The sequence below is a fragment of the Delphinapterus leucas genome, chromosome 9 (genome assembly GCF_059928025.1).
Source record: "Delphinapterus leucas isolate spDelLeu-1000000601 "Yukka" chromosome 9, BTC_Dleu_Yukka2, whole genome shotgun sequence".
NCBI classification, from domain to species: Eukaryota; Metazoa; Chordata; class Mammalia; order Artiodactyla; family Monodontidae; genus Delphinapterus; species Delphinapterus leucas.
The window spans coordinates 48,983,954-49,005,563 of record NC_143137.1 but is presented as its reverse complement, the minus strand read 5'-3'; the positions used below and the strand labels follow the sequence as shown (position 1 = coordinate 49,005,563).

The following is a 21,610-nucleotide window of genomic DNA, read 5'->3' as shown; positions in this document are numbered from 1 at the left end:
TGGCTACTCTAGTCACTCGTTGAAATTCCATTAATCTGGTGTACCAAGGTCCAATGCGAAAATCAAAACTCCATCTAACCCTTTATCAGTTCACAATAACCTACAAGTGAACTCTGCCTGTTAGCATGCAGCAAGTTATGATTTTGCTATCAATCAGGCAGTTGGCCCGTAAAAAAAAAAAAAAAAAAGGCAGGCTGGAAACAGCGTGTCTGGCAGGGTTTGAAGACTTTGTTTTTGTTTTCTGTTTTCATTTCCTTTCAATTTCTATAGGGTGTCTGGACCTTGTGAGATTATGCATTATTCTCCTTGGCTGTGATTTAATTGCTACCAGCAATCAAGTCGAAGCATCACTGAAGTGTGCTTGAATTTCATTAGAAGATATAACTTATGCTACTTTCCTACAGTACCTAATAAACCATAAAGAAACCAAAACACATATGGCTTGAGGGAATAACTGGAAAATTAGGTAGCCATTTGGGAACTGAATGAACTTTTGAACCAGAGGAACAGAGAAAAAGAAATATTAAAGGAAAAGACAAACTTAGAATGCACACAGAGATGTGCAGGTTTGACCTTTATAGTACCTTGAAAATTACATTAGCATTATGAAAAATACATATCATGTTTGTAGTTTATAATCCATCAAAGTTCAGATACTTTGTTAGTGCCTACCATAAGGTAAAAGTCAAAAGGACAAAACAACAATCTGATTTGACAAAAGGCCTTTCGGTGACCTGTGCTAATTTAGTTATACTTGTTGTTAAATGCATTATCATTTTATAATTAATATATCATTAGACTAAGGTCACACAATGAAGGAAAATTTATTCAGCAAAGGAAAGAGAACACATATAACAATTAAGCTGCAGGAAGATAAACTAATATGACTAGATGATATTTTAGAGTGGAAATTAAAAGTTCAAGTGGTAGTTTTAAAATTAATTTAGAGTATTCTTAGAAGAAAATGTAAAATTATCAAAAATAGCATTATTTATATACCAAAAATGAATAATACTAAAAGTTAAATTTTCAATCTAAGAATTGCTTACACAAACACTGATGAAAATGCAATATTTAACAAAAATTTAAATGTTACACATAAATATAATTTATTAAATAATATTCAAATATTGATAATGTTTTAGCAATAAATCTTTTTCATGCTATTAATATATTTTCTTTATATTTGGTTATGAAAACAAACATAATAAATTATTTACTCATAAGAAAAAGACAATAATCCTGTAAATGATTATTTACAGGATTATTTACATGAAATACAACAGCAATTCACTTTTCCTAACAAATCACTGGCTCTCACATATATTTAATTGTTGGATTTCTTAGGTTGTAATTTTTTCAAGATGGCACATACTGCTTCCTGGTACATCAAAATATCTATGCTACTTTGAGAAATCCTGAGCATATATATTCTATGAATATATGCTGTATGTGTATGTATCCATATCTATATATTATCATGAGTATAAGTACTATCTATATATGTATACATACAAACATACTCATTTCTATCTACCAATGTTTTCCAGAGAAGCAAAACAAACCATTGTAATGTGTCTGAAAAATAGTTCAACTCAAATAATAATTCATTGTTTTGCCTGAAAATATTACTTCATCGATTATAAAACATTTTCTAGTAGAAATGCTTTTGAAGATCAGGTTAGAAAGGGTAATGCTCTGTTTCAGATAATAAGTGTGACTGAAGAAAAATGTGCATCTTTTAAAAAAATAGACAATCTAAGAGAAAGAAATTCTTTCCTTTTAAAAATAGATATTAAATGTTAGCCAAAATGTAAAATTCAACATAAAATGGATATGATTATTGTTGCTACACACTGTACAAAGTTCTGAATATAAAAAAAAGCTTGTGTTGTTCTGAATCAGTGGTTAGAATGTTTATCACTTATGCATGTACTTGACTTATCCCTGTTCTGCAGTAGACATAATTTTATACCTCATAAAAGCAATTTATGTTTCCAAAGGGAATAATCTGGATAACATAAAATGTGGAGTGCTCTGTTGCAGGAAGCATATTTTCATTCAGCAATTGTATTTAGAGATGGAACTGCACAGTTTGATCATCATATAGTGGCAGAAGGCATTATTCATTTCTATGTCTATGTGAAGCTTTGAGTGCCACAAATTAATATGCATGGCTAATTTATCAATACACATTCTTAATTTGTACCTATATATCACCCTTATAGGTCTCTATAATTCAGATGCACTCAACTGGGTGGCATAACAGAGAAAGCACATGCTACACTAAAAACAAGTTTCATAACTTTGGCAAGTTTTTAAAAATTAATAAGAAGTAAATAATCAATTTTATTACCATTTCAATTAATACAAAAAACTATAATATTACTGTGTAATATAGGATATTTTTAAATGACAATCAGAAAAATGAAAATGTATTATTAAAAGAAGCATTTGATGGAAACCTGTCTCAATGAGAGAAGGCAATGTAGGAATAATTAATTTAATATTTTATGAACTCATTTTGTATGAAGTTTTCAGGAAAAAAGAGATCAAAAACCTTCTTCATTATTTATAAAATAATGAAATACAACAAGCCATTAAGCAGCACAATAAAATTAAGCAAGAATCTGATAATATCAAATTAACCAACAAACTTACTGATAATGTTCATACGATGATGCAAGCACTCTCCTAAAAATTCAAGTAAAGAAAATTTCCTAGGAAAAGAAAGAACTACATACTTAGGAAAACCACTAGAGAGAGCTCTTCTGTTCCTTAAAAGGTTCTGGTAAAGGTAAGTTAACTGAAGCCTCTGTGTTTATCTGCTTTCTGACAAGACCACCACCTTTACACATTGCACTGTTTTGTGTTAGAGTGTCAAGAGGTATATTGTATGGGAAAATGTCGCATACCATCAGAGGGGGCCTCATCATCTTTATCATATCTTTCTGAGGCTAATGAAATAGTGTCTGGAGGCCCAGCAAAAGGGTCATCATATTCTTCTCCATCTTCTATATAACCTATAAAAGAATCAGAGAAAAAAAGAATGGATATATGTATACATGTATGTATACCTGAACCACTTTGCTGTACACCTGAAACTAACACAACATTGTAAATCAACTATGCCCCAATAAAGTAAAAATTAAACTTAAAAATACTATAAAAAAACAAAAACTAATCAGAGAAAAGTCTTTTATAATTTAGCCATCTTTAAAAGTGTTACTTTGTCAAAGAGGTAAATTTTACTATTAAATTCGGTCACTTTCATGGAAAACCAAAGAAAAATTTTTGAACTAGATAAAAACAGATCCTATTTTAATGTATATTCGCTGTAACTTAGCTAAAGTAAGTTTTTGAAAGTCAGTACACAACTGCTTCTTTCTGTTACAAAAGGATACAACTTCCAAAATTATGATGGTCTCTACAAAGAGGAATTCAAAAAAGTGGAAGCAGGTTAAAACATAGTGTGTAACCAAAACAAACAAAACCAAAATAACAATAACAGCAACCAAGAAAAGCATGGAAAGCACAACAGAGAAAATAATTCAAGTTAATTCCATTTACCTACTCAATAATTGGAAAAATGATGATGAGAAATTGATAATTCAAAGCCATATGAACATTTTATGTTTTCATTAAAAATCACAGATTACATTAGAATAGATTAAAAATACTCAGTTGTGTTTTCAAGAGCAGGAATCTTTTATGGAAAAACTGCTTTAAAACTCATATAAACCTTTTAAATTCAAACAAGGTGATTTACAAACTAGACACTTTAGATTTTGCATTCAGTGATATGTTACTTTATTTTTTCTTGTGTTCTGGCTAGTTTTCTAGATGATTTCCAAATCTTAGGCTGATTGGTTGGCTTGAAGTCATTTAATCCCCACAATAAAATCTTGTGGTTTGGGTTTTTGCCATATACTCATTTAGAATAATTTTTTAAAAGAGTGAATCAAACATTTGCTATATCCCAGTTATATCTAAGCACTCATTCTTCATCCATATTGAACAACAAGGAAAAAGGTATGCTTAATACCATATAAATGATCTGTTAACAATTCAAGTTACTTGTTAAAAATTCAAGAGAAAACCAGCCACCTCACCTAAAAGTCATAGTGAAAAATCTCCATAGGAATCCTACAGTGCCTATAGTATTACTTTTAGATCATAGTTGCTAGGCAGATCCAGATTAAAGCTACCTGGCTCTCCAAAAGGATATCTGTATCCTCTGACATGCATCTGATGGGTTGCACCCTACTTTCACCATATTTTTGGTAGAGGAAAGAGCCTCTTTCAAGACAACACTTTCAAAATAATAAAAACCAATATTCATATCTACTTTTTAAAATTTTGATATTTTATCAGCATTCATCATCCCTACCCTACCCTGAAAGTAAAGATATCTCCCATCAAGACAATAAGAGCAGAATATAGAGATGACTATCTTATTGTCCTTAGTGATTATACCATTATGTGTACCATACATGGTGATGTTTCTTCCCCAATTAAAATTCCAAGAAACATGTACAAATACTACTCATTCTTTGGATCTTAATTTCTCTTTCTTTCAAGATGTTCAAAGTACTTCTCAGAACATTCAGTGATCCCTTACAATATTTCTCTTATGGAAAGAAGAGTGGTCTGATTTAAAATATGAGGTAAGAGAGAACCTCATAAAAAGTGCTAGTAAAAATATGTTTGAACATAAAATGACAGCTCATGGAATACACAGTAGTAAAGATCACAAAATTCTCAACTGCTCAAAATTGCTAGAATATCCTTATATTCTTAATAAAGTAAGAATTTTTATGTTATGGATTTTCTAAGGATATTTCAAATCATGAACTATAAATCTTGCTATGAAAAAAAAAGTATTAGCACACTTCGACTACATCACCATAACTTAGCACTTAGCCTATTACACTATTAAGAATACAGAAATACAACAATAAAGCTAATGATTCTATGGAAAGGATTTTGAAAAAATTCAGATGCTCATGCTTAAATCTATTGAACTCTGAGTGGAATAAAAACAATTTTTTGAGTTTTGAAAATCAGAATTAGTTTATTATCCTTTGATAATATCCATTATATATTTTTGTGTATATATCCATGTATGTACACATACACACACACAGCAAAAACATCATTATTAAACCTATAAATTCAACAGTATTTAATGTAAGTTAAGACCGTTCTACGCAAATTAGTCAGTGACATGTTAAAGACCTCTATGGTTTTTGGTTTTGTTCAAAAAATAAGAACACTTTTTGGATTATAAAGTGAAATTGTCTTCAATTTACCCATTCTAAGAACTGCAGTTCATTTCAAATGTTGGTTTTTTTAAAAAAAAATACTGTGATATTTATATTTATCTAAGACAAAATAAATTAAGTACTGCTACTGGCCTCACTTCTCCCCTCCCCGCCCCCCCCCTTTTTAAAGCTTTCCTTGAATTTAACTCAGAAAGTAAAGAATAAGCATCCCTGTGGCATCTGTATAGGGTTATTCCCTTTTTAACTTGCATTAAGTTGAAAAAACACATCATTTTTCAAAATAGTCTTCTTCATTTTACTGTTGTTCCAGTGATGATCCACCCCTTTTCCCCCCTCCCTAATTATATTTTTCAACTCAACAAAGAGCTGCTATATTATAAGGAGCTTTAATTGAACACAGGGGTCGCTGTTGAGCAGTGCAAAGCATTTTTTCTCCCCAGGGGCTGAGTACTTGCAACTATACCTGCAAAGACTTCGATAAATTAAAAGGAAAATGTTCAACTTGTGTTTATGTAATAGAAAACTGAACTCCAAAGCAACAATGGGCATCAGGTAAACGTATCCAATACAATTTACAGACATAATTGAAAGCATTACATCCTAATCAGACATCTAAAAGAAAAGCATGCTCAAATGAAATGTCTACAGAATCATTAGTTGGCAGCCATTCTATTACCATCACACATAATGTCAGTGGTGCCTTGAGCCTGTGCCAATGACAACAGCATAAATTTTGCATCTCATTTCTATGGTCATAAAATTAATGATCAGTTTAAAAATACTTCTTTGTAAAAGTTATTGCGCAAAGAAAAGACATGAATGTGTCCCTGTTATGTACTCAGAAGGATAATTATAGGGTTGTTGCTCATTAATACTGTTTCTTGTTTCCCTAGAAAAGCATTTGATTTATCCCACAACTTTCAAAAGTTTAATTAATGATACAAAGTTAACAGTCTAAAAGACAATGATCCAAGACTTCTTGTCCTGTAATTTCATTGGCAAGTTAAATAACACATCAAAATCAAGGCTTAGGCGTATCACAGCAGCATATTTCTTTGAAAAATATTTTAAAATTTTTAATAGTTGGGTTCAAATTACTATTATCCCTTCTTTTTTATATGGCTCATGGTCAATTAACATTTCCTAAATGCCTGGAGATAAAGCCCAGCAGCAATCCAACAGTCATGATCCCACCATTGAAGGTGATTTAACCAATCTACTGCTTGTTTTAGCAAATACAGTTCTATTTTGAACGCAATCAGGTAAACAGTAAACTAAATAATATACCTAAAATTCAGACAATAACCATTCCCTTTTACAGAGAATGAAATGTAAACTTGGTGGGGAAAGTTACTTGAGTCAAAAATATTAATTTCTAATTTTCTACTCAGTTCACTTGTCCAAAATAATTTCTCAAGTGATAATATACAGCTATGAATGGACATAAACATTTAACTTGTCATTTCTTAAGGGAACCTGTAGTTTAATTCTTAAAAATTTGAAAGATTTGAGTCACCACAAATACGATTCTCTTCATAACTCTTCTACCATAGAAGGCTAATTTACGGCATGCAAACGTGAGGCAGAATTTTAAAGGAAGGACACCATTCCTCAAGTACTACCTTTGAAACAGACTTCTACTACTATAGGCCCCGTAATCTCAAACATGCTTAACACATTTGTATAAGGCCAGAGATGGGGGGTGGGGGTAAGGGAGCTGCAAGTTATTTGCTCAGATTTCACTGGGGAGCCAACTTGCAACAGAACATATACTATGTTAGGAAGAGTAAAGGAAACGAAGTTAAACGTCATCCAAACTTCTGATTTTTCTGCTGTTCTCAAGGATTCCATCAGAACAAACTAAAATGGGTCCCTTCTTATCTAACAGCCCTGATACTCAAAAAACTAGTTTAGTCCATAAATAAACTTAATAATACCAATGAGGTCAAAGGAAATTGCTTTCTAAGTAAACCTATTCATATTTAACAATATCAATGGAGTTTTAGGATAAAATCTGCTAAATAAATGTTTTAATTTAGAGGAAAAATATTTTAAAGGAGAAAATGAGAGCTTTTTAGTTATGACATCTAAAGAGAATTGAAAACAATATATTCACATTTTTTTAAAGCTGTAGACACCCATATTTGAAAAATATTCTCTTGAAATATTTGTCTCATGTTAATATGCATACCCTTCCTTTAGTAATTTATGGTTTCCTCAAAGTTTATTTGAAAACTGAATTATAAATCAAGATTTACTAAATCCTCTTGATAAATGAACTTGAATCTGAGAATACACATTAATATAACACTTATTGAACACTGACTATGTGTCATGCATAGGTATCTTCACATTATCTTATTCTATAAAGAAAATAATAATACCAAAATCATCACTGGAGTAAAACAAGCCTCATATAAGGGCAAGATACAACTACAAGTAAAACTTGTTTATCATATACCTAATATATATTAGAAAATTCTATTTTATACTCAGTCAGTAACACCTTTACTCAAGTAGTAATATATTTTCATCCCCAAAATAATTATTTCAAGTAACATTTAAGAGCGCTATGACCTTATGATGTGACAGAGAACAAATTCTGAAATAATCATAATTGTAAAATAATTCTAAAATAAGCATAATTCTAGTGCATGAAGCCTGTATTTAGGAGTATACTTTATATTACTAGGCTACATTGTAACTAAGAATAAAAAACTAGGGTTAGATAGTTATTCTGTCATGTACAATATCTAAAGACTATAAGAAGAGATGTGAGAGGAAAGGAAGGAAGGATAACAGACATCTGTGAACATTAAAGTAACTAATAACTCACTTATTTGAAATAAATAAATGTGAATTAATTCATTTTATTTAAGAACTCTCTTCCAGGTCCTTTTTTCTCCCAATAATGATATTAAAATGGTACTTAACCATCATGTAAAAAAAAAAAATTATGTGAAACAAATAGGAGTATAAAGGTAAAAAGCAGGAAAATAGCCTCTGGTCACCTCATTGTGACCCTATATTGACCTGAGAGAGAGAAAGAGAGAGAGGGGAAACAGCCAAAAGGATTTCTGCCCAGGTCTCCTTGGATGAAGACACTCCAAAAGCCCCAAGAAGAAAATGTAAGAAAAAAAAGAAAAGCAGCATTATCAAAATATACTTAGATGAATTCAATTTATTCAATGTACAGATCTGGTTATTAATAAATTCCTGTTCTTAAAAAATATGTCTTTTGAGCAATTGCTTATTCAACTATTAAGCCTGTACTAACTTCCCTTTACTATTTCTAACAAACTACAGAAATAGTCTTTTTAGAACAGTCGAATTATACTTTGAGGGTAGAATGGCATAAAATTACTCAGCTTCTCATATTTCTCCAAGGTATACATCTAATTTATCCACAGGTTTACTTTTGAGCAGGCACTCTTGGTGATTAGTTAACTCAATACAGCAGTATTGAAATACAAATGACTTATTCAGAGGAAAATGATTATGGGGAATCTCTGAATTCTGTGTTATTTGCACTCTTATTCTAGGCTCATTTTTCAATTTCTATCAAATACTATATAAACTTCCATTCTCCTTAGAGACAAAGAATGTATCTCAGTAATGTAATTTTAATATCCACACACCTGAACAAGTCCTAAACCAGAATACCAAAGGGAAAGTTCCTACCCTATTATTGAATCATATGCAATTCTACATATATGACTTTATACTATCACATTTTCTTAGCTTAAAAATGTTTAACATACAAATAATTAAGTCACAGTGAGAGTCCAATAAGTAACCACTAGAACAAAATGTGCCTTTTAAGAAAAAAGGCAGAATCTGATATGCAATATTTCCCCTATAAACAGTGCACTGTATAAAAGTTATCATAATTCAAATGCATAGATTCATTATTTCTATACTCAACTAAGCAAAATACAACATGATTAAACCCACAGTTTAGGATTCATTATAGAGAACAAAGAAGTAGGTACTTGTGGAGAGGAGGAGTTTCCTGCTCTTCCCTCTATTTAACAGTGTTAAAAAATTTAATACGGAAAAAAATCTCTTCTTATTTCCTCTAATCACAACAATTGTGATGACTTAATGTGAAAAGAAACTGTGGTTTCCTTTTAACTGATTTTAGGTTTGTCTGGTTAAGTAGCTGGTTTATTGAAACCATCATTACTCTCTCACTTATCCGTTGGCAGAGATATGAGTTACTCTGTGGTATCTGCTAACCCCAGTTAGAAGATGCCACACTGCTTCCCCCAAACTCAGAGCCTAGCTTCACATAGTTAACTGACCTCATGTTGTGACCCTCATACAGGCATCCACAGGCTTCAGGTCATGACCTATGAATTAGCATCATGGAAGTGAGGGCCATACCAAGTTTCCCTCGCAGAACTGAAGACATGAAATAGTAGAAACTTCCTACGCCTTTCTGGATTTGGTTTTCAGTTCGCTAAGCAGCTGTCTCTCAAATCTAAAGGAAGACAATCAGCTTACCAGCATTCTCACATATTTCGAAAAATGAAACTGAATCCCCTTCTTTGAAAATGTCTATGGCATATATTTATTCATATCAAAAGAATCACAAGAATAATAAAAACCAGCATTTGAAAAAGATTTTACTCATGCTCTCAAACAAAAGTTGATACTGTTTTTAAACCAATTACCTTTTCGAAACATTACCTATGAGCACCCAGCCACAGGCCCTCCTGCTCCCATGACCACTATAAAGTAATCTCTACAGGGTTAAATGGTGTTAGGTTGGTATCTCGCCTCTGTCTCACAAAATTCTTCCGTGTGTAACTGCACGTATATACCTTTCCTAACAAACTTCTGCCACAATGAACTCTAAGAACCATAAAACCGAAGAATGTTAAACACAGATTTCTGCATGAAAGACTGTGCAAAAGAAGATTGTACAGAGTAGATTCTAGATATGTTTTTTAATTTTATTCTCAGCAGGGGGAGCTAGCACTCTCATCTTTAAAGTCTAAGTATACAACACAGAAATTTAAATTTTGACTCCAGCTATCAAATTTCAGTATGTGTTAGATTTTCCTATTGAAAATCTCTGCAAGGAAAAAAAAATGTCAAGTTTGACAAAACTTGAAAATTTACCTTTGCCTTGAAATTCCTGAAGGTAGCTGCAAAATAAAGCAAGAACATTATATTTTAAAATAAAGGTTGACAAATCAAAACAAGATCTAATCAATGGCAATAATTCAAGTCTATTTTAAAATCTATATTGTAAATATAGATTTAGAGAAAAAACTACTTCCTATCCTGAAATGATAATTCCAAAAGGCTTATGGATTTATAATAAAGGTATTTTTAAAGACTTAAGTTACAGTAGTAAAACCAGAATATATCTTTAATACATACAACTTAAATTACATTTATTCATTTGAGTGTCTGGAGGTATCTTCCGTATTTATGTTAAAATTCTCAACCTACCTATGTCTTATCAGTTAGACCAAATATATCCTCAAATAATTAAAATAAACAGTTGGATTTTGCTAGAATGCTTAGAAAAATACATAATCAATAGGCTTCACAAAAAACGGTATTATGATAAGCCTGTCTGTTTTTAAAAACTATTATAGTAGAAATATAGTTTGTCCTTTAAAACTACTTCAAACCAATTAAATTAGAACATAAAAAATTTAATCCCACAATAATCAGTCCTTCATTAAAATGTTAATTACAGCGTTTCTTATAAGTAAGAAATAAGTAATAAAAGGCAAGTAAGTGACTTACATAGACTTTACATCTTTTATCTTCTTAATGAGGGAGTCTCTCTTTTCCTTTGCTTTCTTGGATAAATTTTCCCCTCTCAGTACGTCTGCTACAAATGTTTCAACATCTAAACCATGAAATATAAGAAAAAGGATACAAATTATAGGACAGAATCATTTTTTTGTGAAGACAAACAGGACAATGATTGTTTCTACCCATAAGTGTTAGTATCTGTACAATCTGTTACAGTTTTTTATCAATCCAAAGCATAACAGTTGAAGTATGTTTCAAATACTAAATTGGACAAATCTGTTCACCTCTTAGCTAATAAAATGTGTATGCTCTACTTATGCTTAACACAGCGAATGCTATTTGAATGTTTAGCATCATTAAACCAGGAAGAAGCACGCAAGTTTTAATAAACTATGGTGCCCCATAAACAAATTCTCTGTATAAAAGCAAGTGCAGAGCTTTCATGCATGTTACTATCATTTTTTAGTATTTTGTAAGTTCCTGTATGAACAGGTCATTCACAATATTATATCAATATAAGCTAATGTCTCTGGCGAAGGCATCTTTTTCCCAGTGTAATCAATTTTCAGGTATATGCAGCGCTTAATGCTTTAGAGGAAAAACAAATCCCTTTTGCTAGCCAAGATTCCCAAATCAAACCCTCCTCTTTCCTACCTGCCCCACCTACTCTGGCCAGCTATTCTCAAATAAAAAAGATAATCAGTTGTGTGGTTTTGTGTGCTCTTGCTTCCTGCCTTGGCATTACTACCTGGAAATATTTCTTTAAATAAAGGAAAAAGTGGCAAAATAGATTTAGCCACTATTTTAAAATATAGTAACCAAGAGATAAGACTTCTATGGCCTCATATAACATTTTCACAAAGCCTCTTTTTTTTTTTAATTCAGTAAACTTCTAAATCATTCTGCTTTCTAATTCTCTCTGGTATACAATTCCACCAAATCCTTATTGGTTTGATTTTAAAATAGCCCCACTCTTATTGTTCATGAAATACTGTACAAGTTTAAATTAACTTTATATTCAGAATTTCAAATGTCACTTTGAGGTATCTAATGTAGAAGATACCATTAAAATTTTTTCAGTAGGTATGACTATAAACCACCCATATTTCATATTGAAGAGATGTGTATATGTTTTACTTTCTTTTTATTTAACTAATTTGTCTCCTAATTCACACTGATAAAAAGATGGTATCAAAACATACAATAATATTATACTTAATTCAAAGCAGTATAGCAAATAGTCTTTCAACTGTACTTACAATTAGCAACTTAAAACCTAGTATTTGAAATAGAATGTTATAACTGATTTTAAATTCTTGATTACAAAAGTACGTTGATCCAAGGAGTGAAGCTCATTAAACTGTTATTCTATTCATTCATAATAAATTGTGTAAAAGTGATTCTTCACTAAATCAATATAAGTGAAATAATTAAAATTTAGTCTTGGAATAATTTTAAGTAGCTTTCTGGTTTGAAGTCCATCACTGACTAATGTTAAAAGTAACTATCAAAATGAAACAAAAGCAAAATGTCACAGCTTCTCTTTCCTTGAGCTGTCCCTATTTTGAAGAGGGGGACACAGAGACATAATCTAGTACCAGTGCAAATTGGACCCACACTTCTAAAGTGAGTTCAAAATAATGAGACTTATAAAAAAGCACTCTTCTCTCAACTCTAAATTTTGTATGCACCCAGAGGAGCAAGGCAACCTCTGGACATTCAGATATTAGCTGAAATGGAAAAGATCATTGGCTTCTCTGAGATGGCTCCAACAAATCTAAGAAACTGGAGTAAGAGAAGGAGTAGCACCTCTACTGCTGATTCTTTCTTAAAGCCAGACTCAATACTTGGGAGAATCACTGGCATAACGATTGGTAGTTTGCTTAATGTTACTTTCACTCAGTGTTTGTCTTTAATTCCCTCATCCACACGAGTATTTAATTGCCTATTTTACATTTGCATTATACAATACAAGTTTAAGCAAACAGGATCTCTTTTCTATCTCCGGAAGCAATAACAGAACGAATTACAGCCCGAGTTATTTCTTTAAAAGGTCTTTTCAGTTGTATAAAAACTCAGAAAACAAAAAGCTGTAATGCTCTATACAGAGTTTCCTAACAGTGCCAAAAACATTTTTAAATTATTGAGCTATGCTATTTTGTGAGGAAATACTTGTTGAAGGAGTGAGACTGCAGGAAGAATCTGTGTTGTTTGTTTTCTGAGTGGGAGGAGATTCAGAGATTGCGCAAGGGAAAAATTCTATATTTTTAGAGTAGTCAATGTATTTATTCCTAAACTTCTGCCACAAAAGGGGTTTAAGGCAACTGAAAAGATTTAATAAACACTGATTTTTAAAAATTATTTCACAAACGAGATGTGGAAAGCGTACAACCTGCTTTCTGGGTTTTTTTTTGTTTTTAACAAATAAGAACTTCATAGTGGAAGCGATTCCTGCAATAGTCTTCGTTTGTTGGTGCCCACAGACTCAATTGGTTTTCAAGTGTTTGAAATCCGGGTTTTTTCTTAAAATCCATACTGTGCCCATTTACTTTGAAATCGAACGAAACCAGCCTCTCCTAGGCACAGGAGACCCTCTGGACGTGCCCGCGGCCTTCGCCGAGCCCCTGCGCAGAGCCCCGACCCCGTTCCCCCGGCGCAAAGACGTAGCGGGTGCTGGAAAGTTACTCGGCCCTCACCGGGAGATGCTCGGGCTCCGCCGTCCGAGACACTGGGAGTGTTAAACCCCAGGGTTCCCGTCATTGGAGCTGTGAGCAGGGAGCACTGGTTTGGGGCAGCGCCCTCGCCAGACAAATGGGACTGGATCTGCGGCTTTGTAGCTCAGAGCCAGGGTAATATTTCAAAAGCGAGCAATAAAAGTCCTGGGCGACTCAAGCACTCCCCTGGCTGGTTGGAAAAGAGATCTGAAGCTTTTTATTGTGCTCTGAATAGCCCTGCAAACGGTAAACTAGCGAGCGCTTTAGCCCTCTTCTACCTTCCTTTAGGGGTCATGTCCCTCTGTTAATATGTAGATTTCACTGACTCCAGACTGCCTGTAATTCGGGGAACAGCCGTAATTCGATTACAAGAAAAGGTCAGCCTGCCTCCTCGCTGGCCTCTTGGCCTGGCGAGTAAGACAGAATTCCTCTTTCTCACAGGAGGGATCTCGGCTCATCCGCGTCCTCCACGGGAGAGGAGAAGCTTAAGGACCCACCCGGCCACGTGGAGAAAGCGCAGTTCCGGCGCCCTCTAAGCCCCAGGTCTAATCCCTACCGCCGCTCCGCGCTTCGTCACGTAGACCGCAGGTCAGTGCCGGCCGCATTTAACCCCAGAATTGGCCCCATCTCCATCCGCCTCTGCCCCCCAAGTCATCACCAAGGAAAAAGTTACTCAGCGAATACAAATGTGGTGGTGATTTTTGCTCCTGTTACACCTTAGCATTGTCAAAGCAAACCTGATCTCCCGGTACAAATGTAAAGATCTGGGGGAGAAGGCCGCTGGAAAGATCTGATTTACAACCGCTCTGTAGATAAACGTTAAGGTCTGAAAACAAAATTAAAAGATGACATCATGTCTTGGCTCAGCAATCCTCAAGCAGTTTAAGTTAGAAACTTCTCAATAGCCATCGCAACCCCTAAGAGGCAAATACTTAGCACACAGCAAATCACCTAGTGGTACTCAAATTTTCCTTTTTTTTCTTTTCCTGTACATATGGACCCCCTAGAAAAACTGCCACTCATCTCCCCCCTAGAGCCCGAGAGGCTAGGACAGGTATCTAACACACATAAGCTAACAGCTTTCTACCAATTTCCATACTAATTACAGTTTCAAGGTGAAACCACACAAGGTTACGACAGTTTTTAAATTCTTGCAAACTATAAACTGTCGGCTTCTCCAATCTGAGTACATAGCACAGGTTCCAACTCTTTAAGAAAGCCGGGGTTTGACCACTTGCCCTCACCATCCTCCACCATGGAATATGACTTCCAGGCTGGAGGTTGTAAACAAGTCACAGAGGTAGCACCTGGTCTCTTCTGCCTAGTCCTCCAACCAACCAATACCTCACCTCCCTGGGCAGGCATGCAAGCGTGCAGGCACAGGCGCGCGCGCGCGCGCGCGCGCGCACACACACACAGCCTCTGTGATGGCCTGAATTGTATAGGAGAGGGGGCAAGAATTAGAGTGAATCCACTACCACATGCTCAGCCCCAGATCAATGAATAAGTGTAAAACCAGTCAAACCATACCCCAAATGGCTTTACGACTTAATTCCACATCTTTCTCTACTTTATGAATTGGACCAAGTTGTACTTTGTATTCACTGAGGTGCTATCACTAAACTTAACAAGAATCTCAGCCTAGAATTTAAGTTGGCATCAGAAAAAGAGAAGCTTTTCTTCTCTGTTAAAGGAGGGTATGGTCTGACCAAACACCTACTGGTGAAAACATAAAAATCAGTTCAACTGGGCACATGTAGACCAATTAAGCTAAATGCCCAAATTTGGAAAATGGCTAATCAAAAAGTTATTGATAGCTCTAATAAATGTCTTTCTCTTGTTTTCCCAGCACCTTTACAGGTTATGGTTGAACTGTGGACTTTTCAAACATGGAAAAAGAGACAGGAACAAGCACAAGGAGTTCTCAAAGTATGACAGGAAAAACATACCTGAGTCTTACAATCCAATCATCTGATTTACATTTTCAAAATTGGCTTTGGAGGCTAAATGACTTATTCTGGTGGAAAACTGGACTGCTGAAGGATAGAGATGAATATTTTTCACCTCTAAAAGATAACTCGATGAATAGCACCTTATAATCATCAAAATCTCTTTACCACACGTTTTCAAAGAAGCCACAGTGAATAAAACATTAGTCCGAGATTTACACTATATTCACTGTTAGGTATCATGTATTGTAATGTGTTCACTATGTGATTGAAAAAGAAATGTAAACTCAGCGGAATGAAAAAGATAGACTTGGCTTTAATTGAAAAAGACAAACTAAGTGAATAATGAGTATATAAAAACTAGCCTATGCCACTTTTATCACCCATATATGACACTTAATCTTAAATTTATGAGAGACAACTGAACTGTGTTTCAAATCACCAGAGGCTTTTCCCACTCTGATGTTTCTGTCTTCTTTCTAGTAATACTTTAATGCTGATAAAGTAGAGCTAAGCTCATTAGGAAATTTTTATATACTTCTCTCTTTTAGAATATTTAGATTTCTTTTTTAAAAGGAAACCAGTGATCATTTGGATTGGGTAACTATAAAATTGTGCATACTAGCATATTATCAAGAGCTTTATTTAGTAATCTGAGATGAAAATACTTTAAAAGGAATGTCATGAAAAAAAAACAAGACAGCCAAAGATCCTCTCCCAAGAAAAACCAGAATATTGTATGCTTAACATAGGCAAATCATTTTCCTAACATCACATCTTAAGTCATCTATGTTATTTGACCCATACAAGAAACTATAACTTTCTAGTCCCTTGATTTACAAACATATATTCCTATTGCTAGAAGAGAAAAATCTTAGAAGTGTCATGGACTGATTTCACTGTAAGATCAAAGGTTCTCATATCAACTTTAAACTCATTAGTTATTACTGCCAAAATGGGGCAGGCTTGTTCTTGCTCTATAGGAAAATCCAGGTGCTAAAGAAGTAGGTGACTATTGCTGACTCAGTAGGTGGCACTCTTCCCTTTACATACTCAGCCAATGCCCCAGAAGGAAGTTATGGGACACTAGATACACCATAAATGATTCTCATAAGAAAAATAAAACCGAAATGTTGACCAAATTATAAATGGAACTTTGGAAGGGTGGAAATCAAACCACACTATTCTCAGCATTGAAAAAAATTCTACCTCTATCTCAACTGAATTCCGTTCTTTACCTAGTGTCCCTAAAGGGATTATCAATTATGTGTGAAGGTTTTTAAAAATGTCCTGGAAATCCTCAATAGAGGAAAATGCAATATTTCTAATCAAGACTGCCAAGTGAACAAAATCTCAGGGTCACTTTGCACACACCACTCTGTTTATTGTTTGTTTGGTTTGGGTTTGATTTTTCAGAGTATACTAACAACCATCATTTTCTTCAACATTGGTTTCATTTTCTAACTCAATAAAAAGAAACTAACATTTTCTTACAGCTTTCCTTTCTAAATACTGTTGTCCTAAAACAAATGAATGAGAATATCTAACTGCAAACCACCAAGAGTCCAGTATTCAAAGGGCGATTAAACAAATCAAGGGGATTGGGGGTGGGGGGTGGCGAGCAGTGGTTCTAATTCCTCTCACTTTCTTGCCTGCCTGCAGGAAAAACTCACATAAATCAAGATTATTCTCGCTGTTCATCCTAGTCAAAATATTTGGATGTGGGAGAAGATTAAATGGACAAGATTTGGGATAATCCTTTGATTCTAATTATCCCAGCTAAACCTGTTCTTCCATTGTGGTGAAAAAAAATTAAAGGTTGCCTGGAGTGCATACGGCAGTCCCCAAATTACTTTTAACAACAAAAATCTGTAAACCTTTTTCTATTCATGGGACAAGAAAATAATTCAACACTTTTATAAAAAGTATAGGCTATCAATATTTAATATACTGAATCCACAGAAATAAAAGTAACTAATGGTCAAACTATATAGCCACTTTTTCAAGAGCATCATTAAATGTGAGGTAAGAATGATAACCTCTATGGATTTTTGCATTTCTAAAGTATTTTTTTTAAAGGGAAGGAATCAGAAGGAGGGGGGAACAAATATTGAAAAGGAAGCCTAAAACAGATATAATCAGAGGAAAAAATAAAGAGAATAATAAATTGATAAGAATACATTTGAGTACCTACCTCTATCAAGCAGCTGAAACGTCAAACATTTAACACATATGGCAAAATGATTTGGATAAAGGGAACATGGAACACAATGGGAAATGTCCAAAACATTTTTTTAATAGACATTATCTTTTGACTTTATATTCTTTTCTTCTGAAGGGATTTTAATGCCTGAAAAGTTTAGTTCCTTATCTTCTGTACCCTGGAATTCTAGCATAGCGCCATGCATTCTAAGAGTGCTCAACTGTTAGCTACAACCACCACTGCCAATATCTCCTTCTTACTTTCAAAGAAAGAACTAGGTAAGCCAGCAATATCTTTAAAATTCAAACCAATGTCAACTCTTCCTCTATAGTTTTAATAATTTTAAATCTAACCATGTCTTATTACCCAAACACTTGAATAATGCAAATGATCATGCACAATCCAACAGAATTTTTTGGATTAAAAAATGTGAAAAAAAATTGCTCAGAGCACTTATTCTTGAAACCTTTCCTACCTCAAAAAAAGATTTTAATTAAAGTCAACCATAAAATGTTAACCATTTTCTCTGAATGATTAGTTTAAAAAGAAAACTGAAAAACACTGGTTCACTTGTTTCATTTCTTTACAATTTATATCATATATATTTCCTCATAGCCATACCTCTTGAAAATATCCTCTGAAAATAAAGTATAAGTCAAATTTGTAATCAACAAAATTTTAGTGTTTTATTATTTGTTTTTAATACTGCATGTGTTTTAATATGTGATTTGCTTTAAAAGTGTGAAATACTGAAAATGTCAATAAAATGATTTTTAAAACGCTGATTTCAGACATTATGTAAGTATTATTATCTGATTAAAGAGAGAGAGATGGCTAAAGTATATAGGAAGTTAGCAATGGAAGATAATTTAAATATTATTTAATTCCGAGCTTTCAATTAAATTACGCAAATAAGGGCTACATGAAATATTTGTAATCTACGGGGATCAGAGAATAAAGTCTCATAACCCATATATCATACTATCTGCAAATGTATGACTATGGATCCAGATAGCAAACTGTCTACTGTGGAGCTGTCAAGCTTCAAAAGCATGTACCCAAAGGTCTACACTTTACTTCCTAAACTCAAAAATTCACACCTAGAATATCCTGAAAATGGTGACATCTATTTTTAGAGTTATGATAAACAGTTCTCTGACCTGGTGACTAAAATAATATTCTAAGCAAGGAATTCCAGCATAGTAACAACAAAAATGTTCACTGCAGTAAAACAAAATCAGCATTCACTTGAAACTCGCATAGAATGGAATAAAAGCTGCCTTAAGTCAGCCCCTACAGTTCTTTCAATATTTCCCTTAGTGGTACCCATTAATGACAACAAGCATTTCTTAGAGTAAAACACTGTCCCACCACAAATGCATTCACCACACTGCAATCATGTTCACATAAACATGTCTGCATTCATACACTATTGGTTTTATTTTCTCTATCATATTCAAGATGCTAACCACCAAAATAGTGTAACAGCATATAAGATTTGGTCTCACAGTGCTCTAACTGTAACTTACTACTTATAACGTCACATTTTAAACACTGCTTTAAGAGTTAAAATAAGCAAATTGTAACACAGGCATCTAAGAGAAACTCTTTTAATCCAGTTATTCATGACCAATATTGAAGGATACTAAAGAAACAACTAAAGAAAAGTAAAAATTTTTAATCAAAATTCAGTATTCAGAATTCTGATGTACACATGACAAAGTGAATAATGGGAAGAATTCCAGAGCATCAGGATAGGTAAGATTTGTGCTACCCTAAAACAGATGTATTGTCTTTTCTACCTTGTGCAGAAATACAAATTTTTTAACAGCCCTTAGTGAAAATACACATCTCCATATCAAGTATATTAATGAACTAGCAGTGGATTCATAACAGCCTTGAAGAATGCACCTTAATTCCTAAGTTCCTATAAATGGTAATTTTAAACTGAAAAGGGGAAGATGAGGGTGCAAAGATGAAGTACTGTACTTTAATCGTGTGACACAGGAAGTTGGACTTTAACACATCCTTCCTTTTTTGTTTTAACATGTTACTCAGGCTGAAGACAAGTGGCTATTTGAGAGTCAGGCTCTCTTCGAAGGTCTCAAATATGGGTGGACTGAATGTTGAAGAAAAATGGGAGTTTTAGAAATGACAAACCCTTTGGTCTCTTTGATCTCTCTCTCTCGCTCTTTACCCTCTCTCTCTTTGCTCTCTCTCTCTCTCTCTGATCTCTCTCTCTCTCTCTCTCTCTCTCTCACACACACACACACACACACACGGCGTCTTCACGACGTATACAGAATTGTCCTGATCGCGTTAGTGTAGCGACAAGAAGGTCCCCACCATCCCCGCACCAAATTTCAACACACACGCCCACTCCCATTCTCAGACCCCACTTCCCCACTCCCAGTCCCGCTCCCACTGGGCAGGAGGCGTGGGGAGAGCGGAGAAGGGAGAGACTCCGAACGCTTCTGTCCCCACCGGCTCGCCGTCCCCGCGCCCCCGCCCCCGCCGCGTTACCCGCCCCCTTCCCGCTTTTTACCTGCCAACAGGTTCCTAATTTCCTCGGGGAGGGGGTAGGGAGAGGAGGTGCTGCTGGGGTTGGGCATGTTAGGGAGCGCGGGGCGTGCGGGGAAAGGACCTGCGCTAAAAGGGACTCGACCGGCTGGGGTTGCGGCTGCGACCTAGACTTGGGCTAGGGGTCCCGGTAAGGACGGCGGGGCTACGAGTCCGGACACTGCCGGGCCGACGCTCACAACAAGGAAGTCACTGAAGCCCCAGCCACGGCTGCCGGACTCTCGGCCCAGCCCCGCCCGGCAATTCGGGGCGGGGCAGTGGGCGGGGAGGAGGTCCGAAGGGCCAGAGGGGCCTTAACTGCGCATGTGTAACTCTCGGTTTTCCTCGCCTCCGAAAAAGAGCCCCTGGGCAGGCCACACCCACCGCTACGTAAGGGCGCGGGAGGGGGAGCGGCTGGTGGGAAGGGAGTGGAGTGCGGCTGCATCACCTGATCCAGCGCCTGAGGTGCCTTGCGGCCATTTTTGTCACTGGTACCCCCGCAACTGCTGACCATTTCTCCACGGTCCCGGAAAATAAGGTATCCGTAGTGCCTCCAGGTTTTCCGATCGAGAGACTTCCTGGACCTTAATCAGCCCCGCCAAGGTTTAACACCTCGCCCAGTACCCCACATGGAATTTTCGACCGCCCTAAACTATTATGGCCTTCTTTGTCCGATTGCATGATGGCAACAAAGTCCCATCTTCAGCCAGTCCTCCTTCAGAAGCCAGTCTGGAGCTGCTCCAGAGAGCGCTCTGATTGGCTCTTACACTACTTTTCTACCTAATTTAGATTTTTGGGGTGACAGATTTCCCCCACTACGAAGAGAAGGGAGGTCTAGTTACAAACACAAAGCTAAATAGACACAGATACCACTGTCTACCTATAAGCATCAAAAAGAAAATTGCTGGTGATTAGTAGAATGGAATTATAAAATCTGTTCACTCCAACCTGATCGTTTAATCAATACACACTTATTGTCTCCTATCTCCAAATCTTCTTACAGGTTTTCTCTAAAAGATAGTTCTGGTGCTTTTAAAGGTGTGTGTGTGTGTGTGTGTGTGTGTATGTGTGTGTGTGTGAAAGAAAATAAGTAAATAAATAAACACTTTTTTTCTTCAGATA

The 21,610-nt window shown here is 35.1% G+C and overlaps 1 protein-coding gene across 12 annotated transcripts in view; it reads right to left on the bottom strand.

Moving 5' to 3' along the window:
• The window catches only part of SKAP2 (src kinase associated phosphoprotein 2), a 181,337-nt gene extending 160,611 nt beyond the window's left edge, over nt 1-20,726 (bottom strand). For 9 of the 12 annotated variants that reach the window (XR_016394308.1, XR_016394309.1, XR_016394310.1 and 6 more), the window contains exons 1-4: nt 20,475-20,725; nt 11,052-11,157; nt 10,413-10,438; nt 2,916-3,023 (exon numbers count right to left, since the gene is read on the bottom strand). Coding sequence is in view for 6 of the 12 variants with exons in the window: in XM_022584660.3 (XP_022440368.1) it covers nt 2,916-3,023; nt 10,413-10,438; nt 11,052-11,157; nt 20,475-20,541 (307 nt within the window). In the remaining 6 variants the exon portion in view is untranslated. Of the gene's footprint in view, nt 1-2,915; nt 3,024-10,412; nt 10,439-11,051; nt 11,158-20,474 lie in introns of all 12 variants that reach the window. The other 3 variants (XR_002646195.2, XM_022584622.2, XM_022584644.3) reach the window with 2 other exon arrangements.
• Between the last annotated feature and the right edge of the window lie 884 nt (nt 20,727-21,610).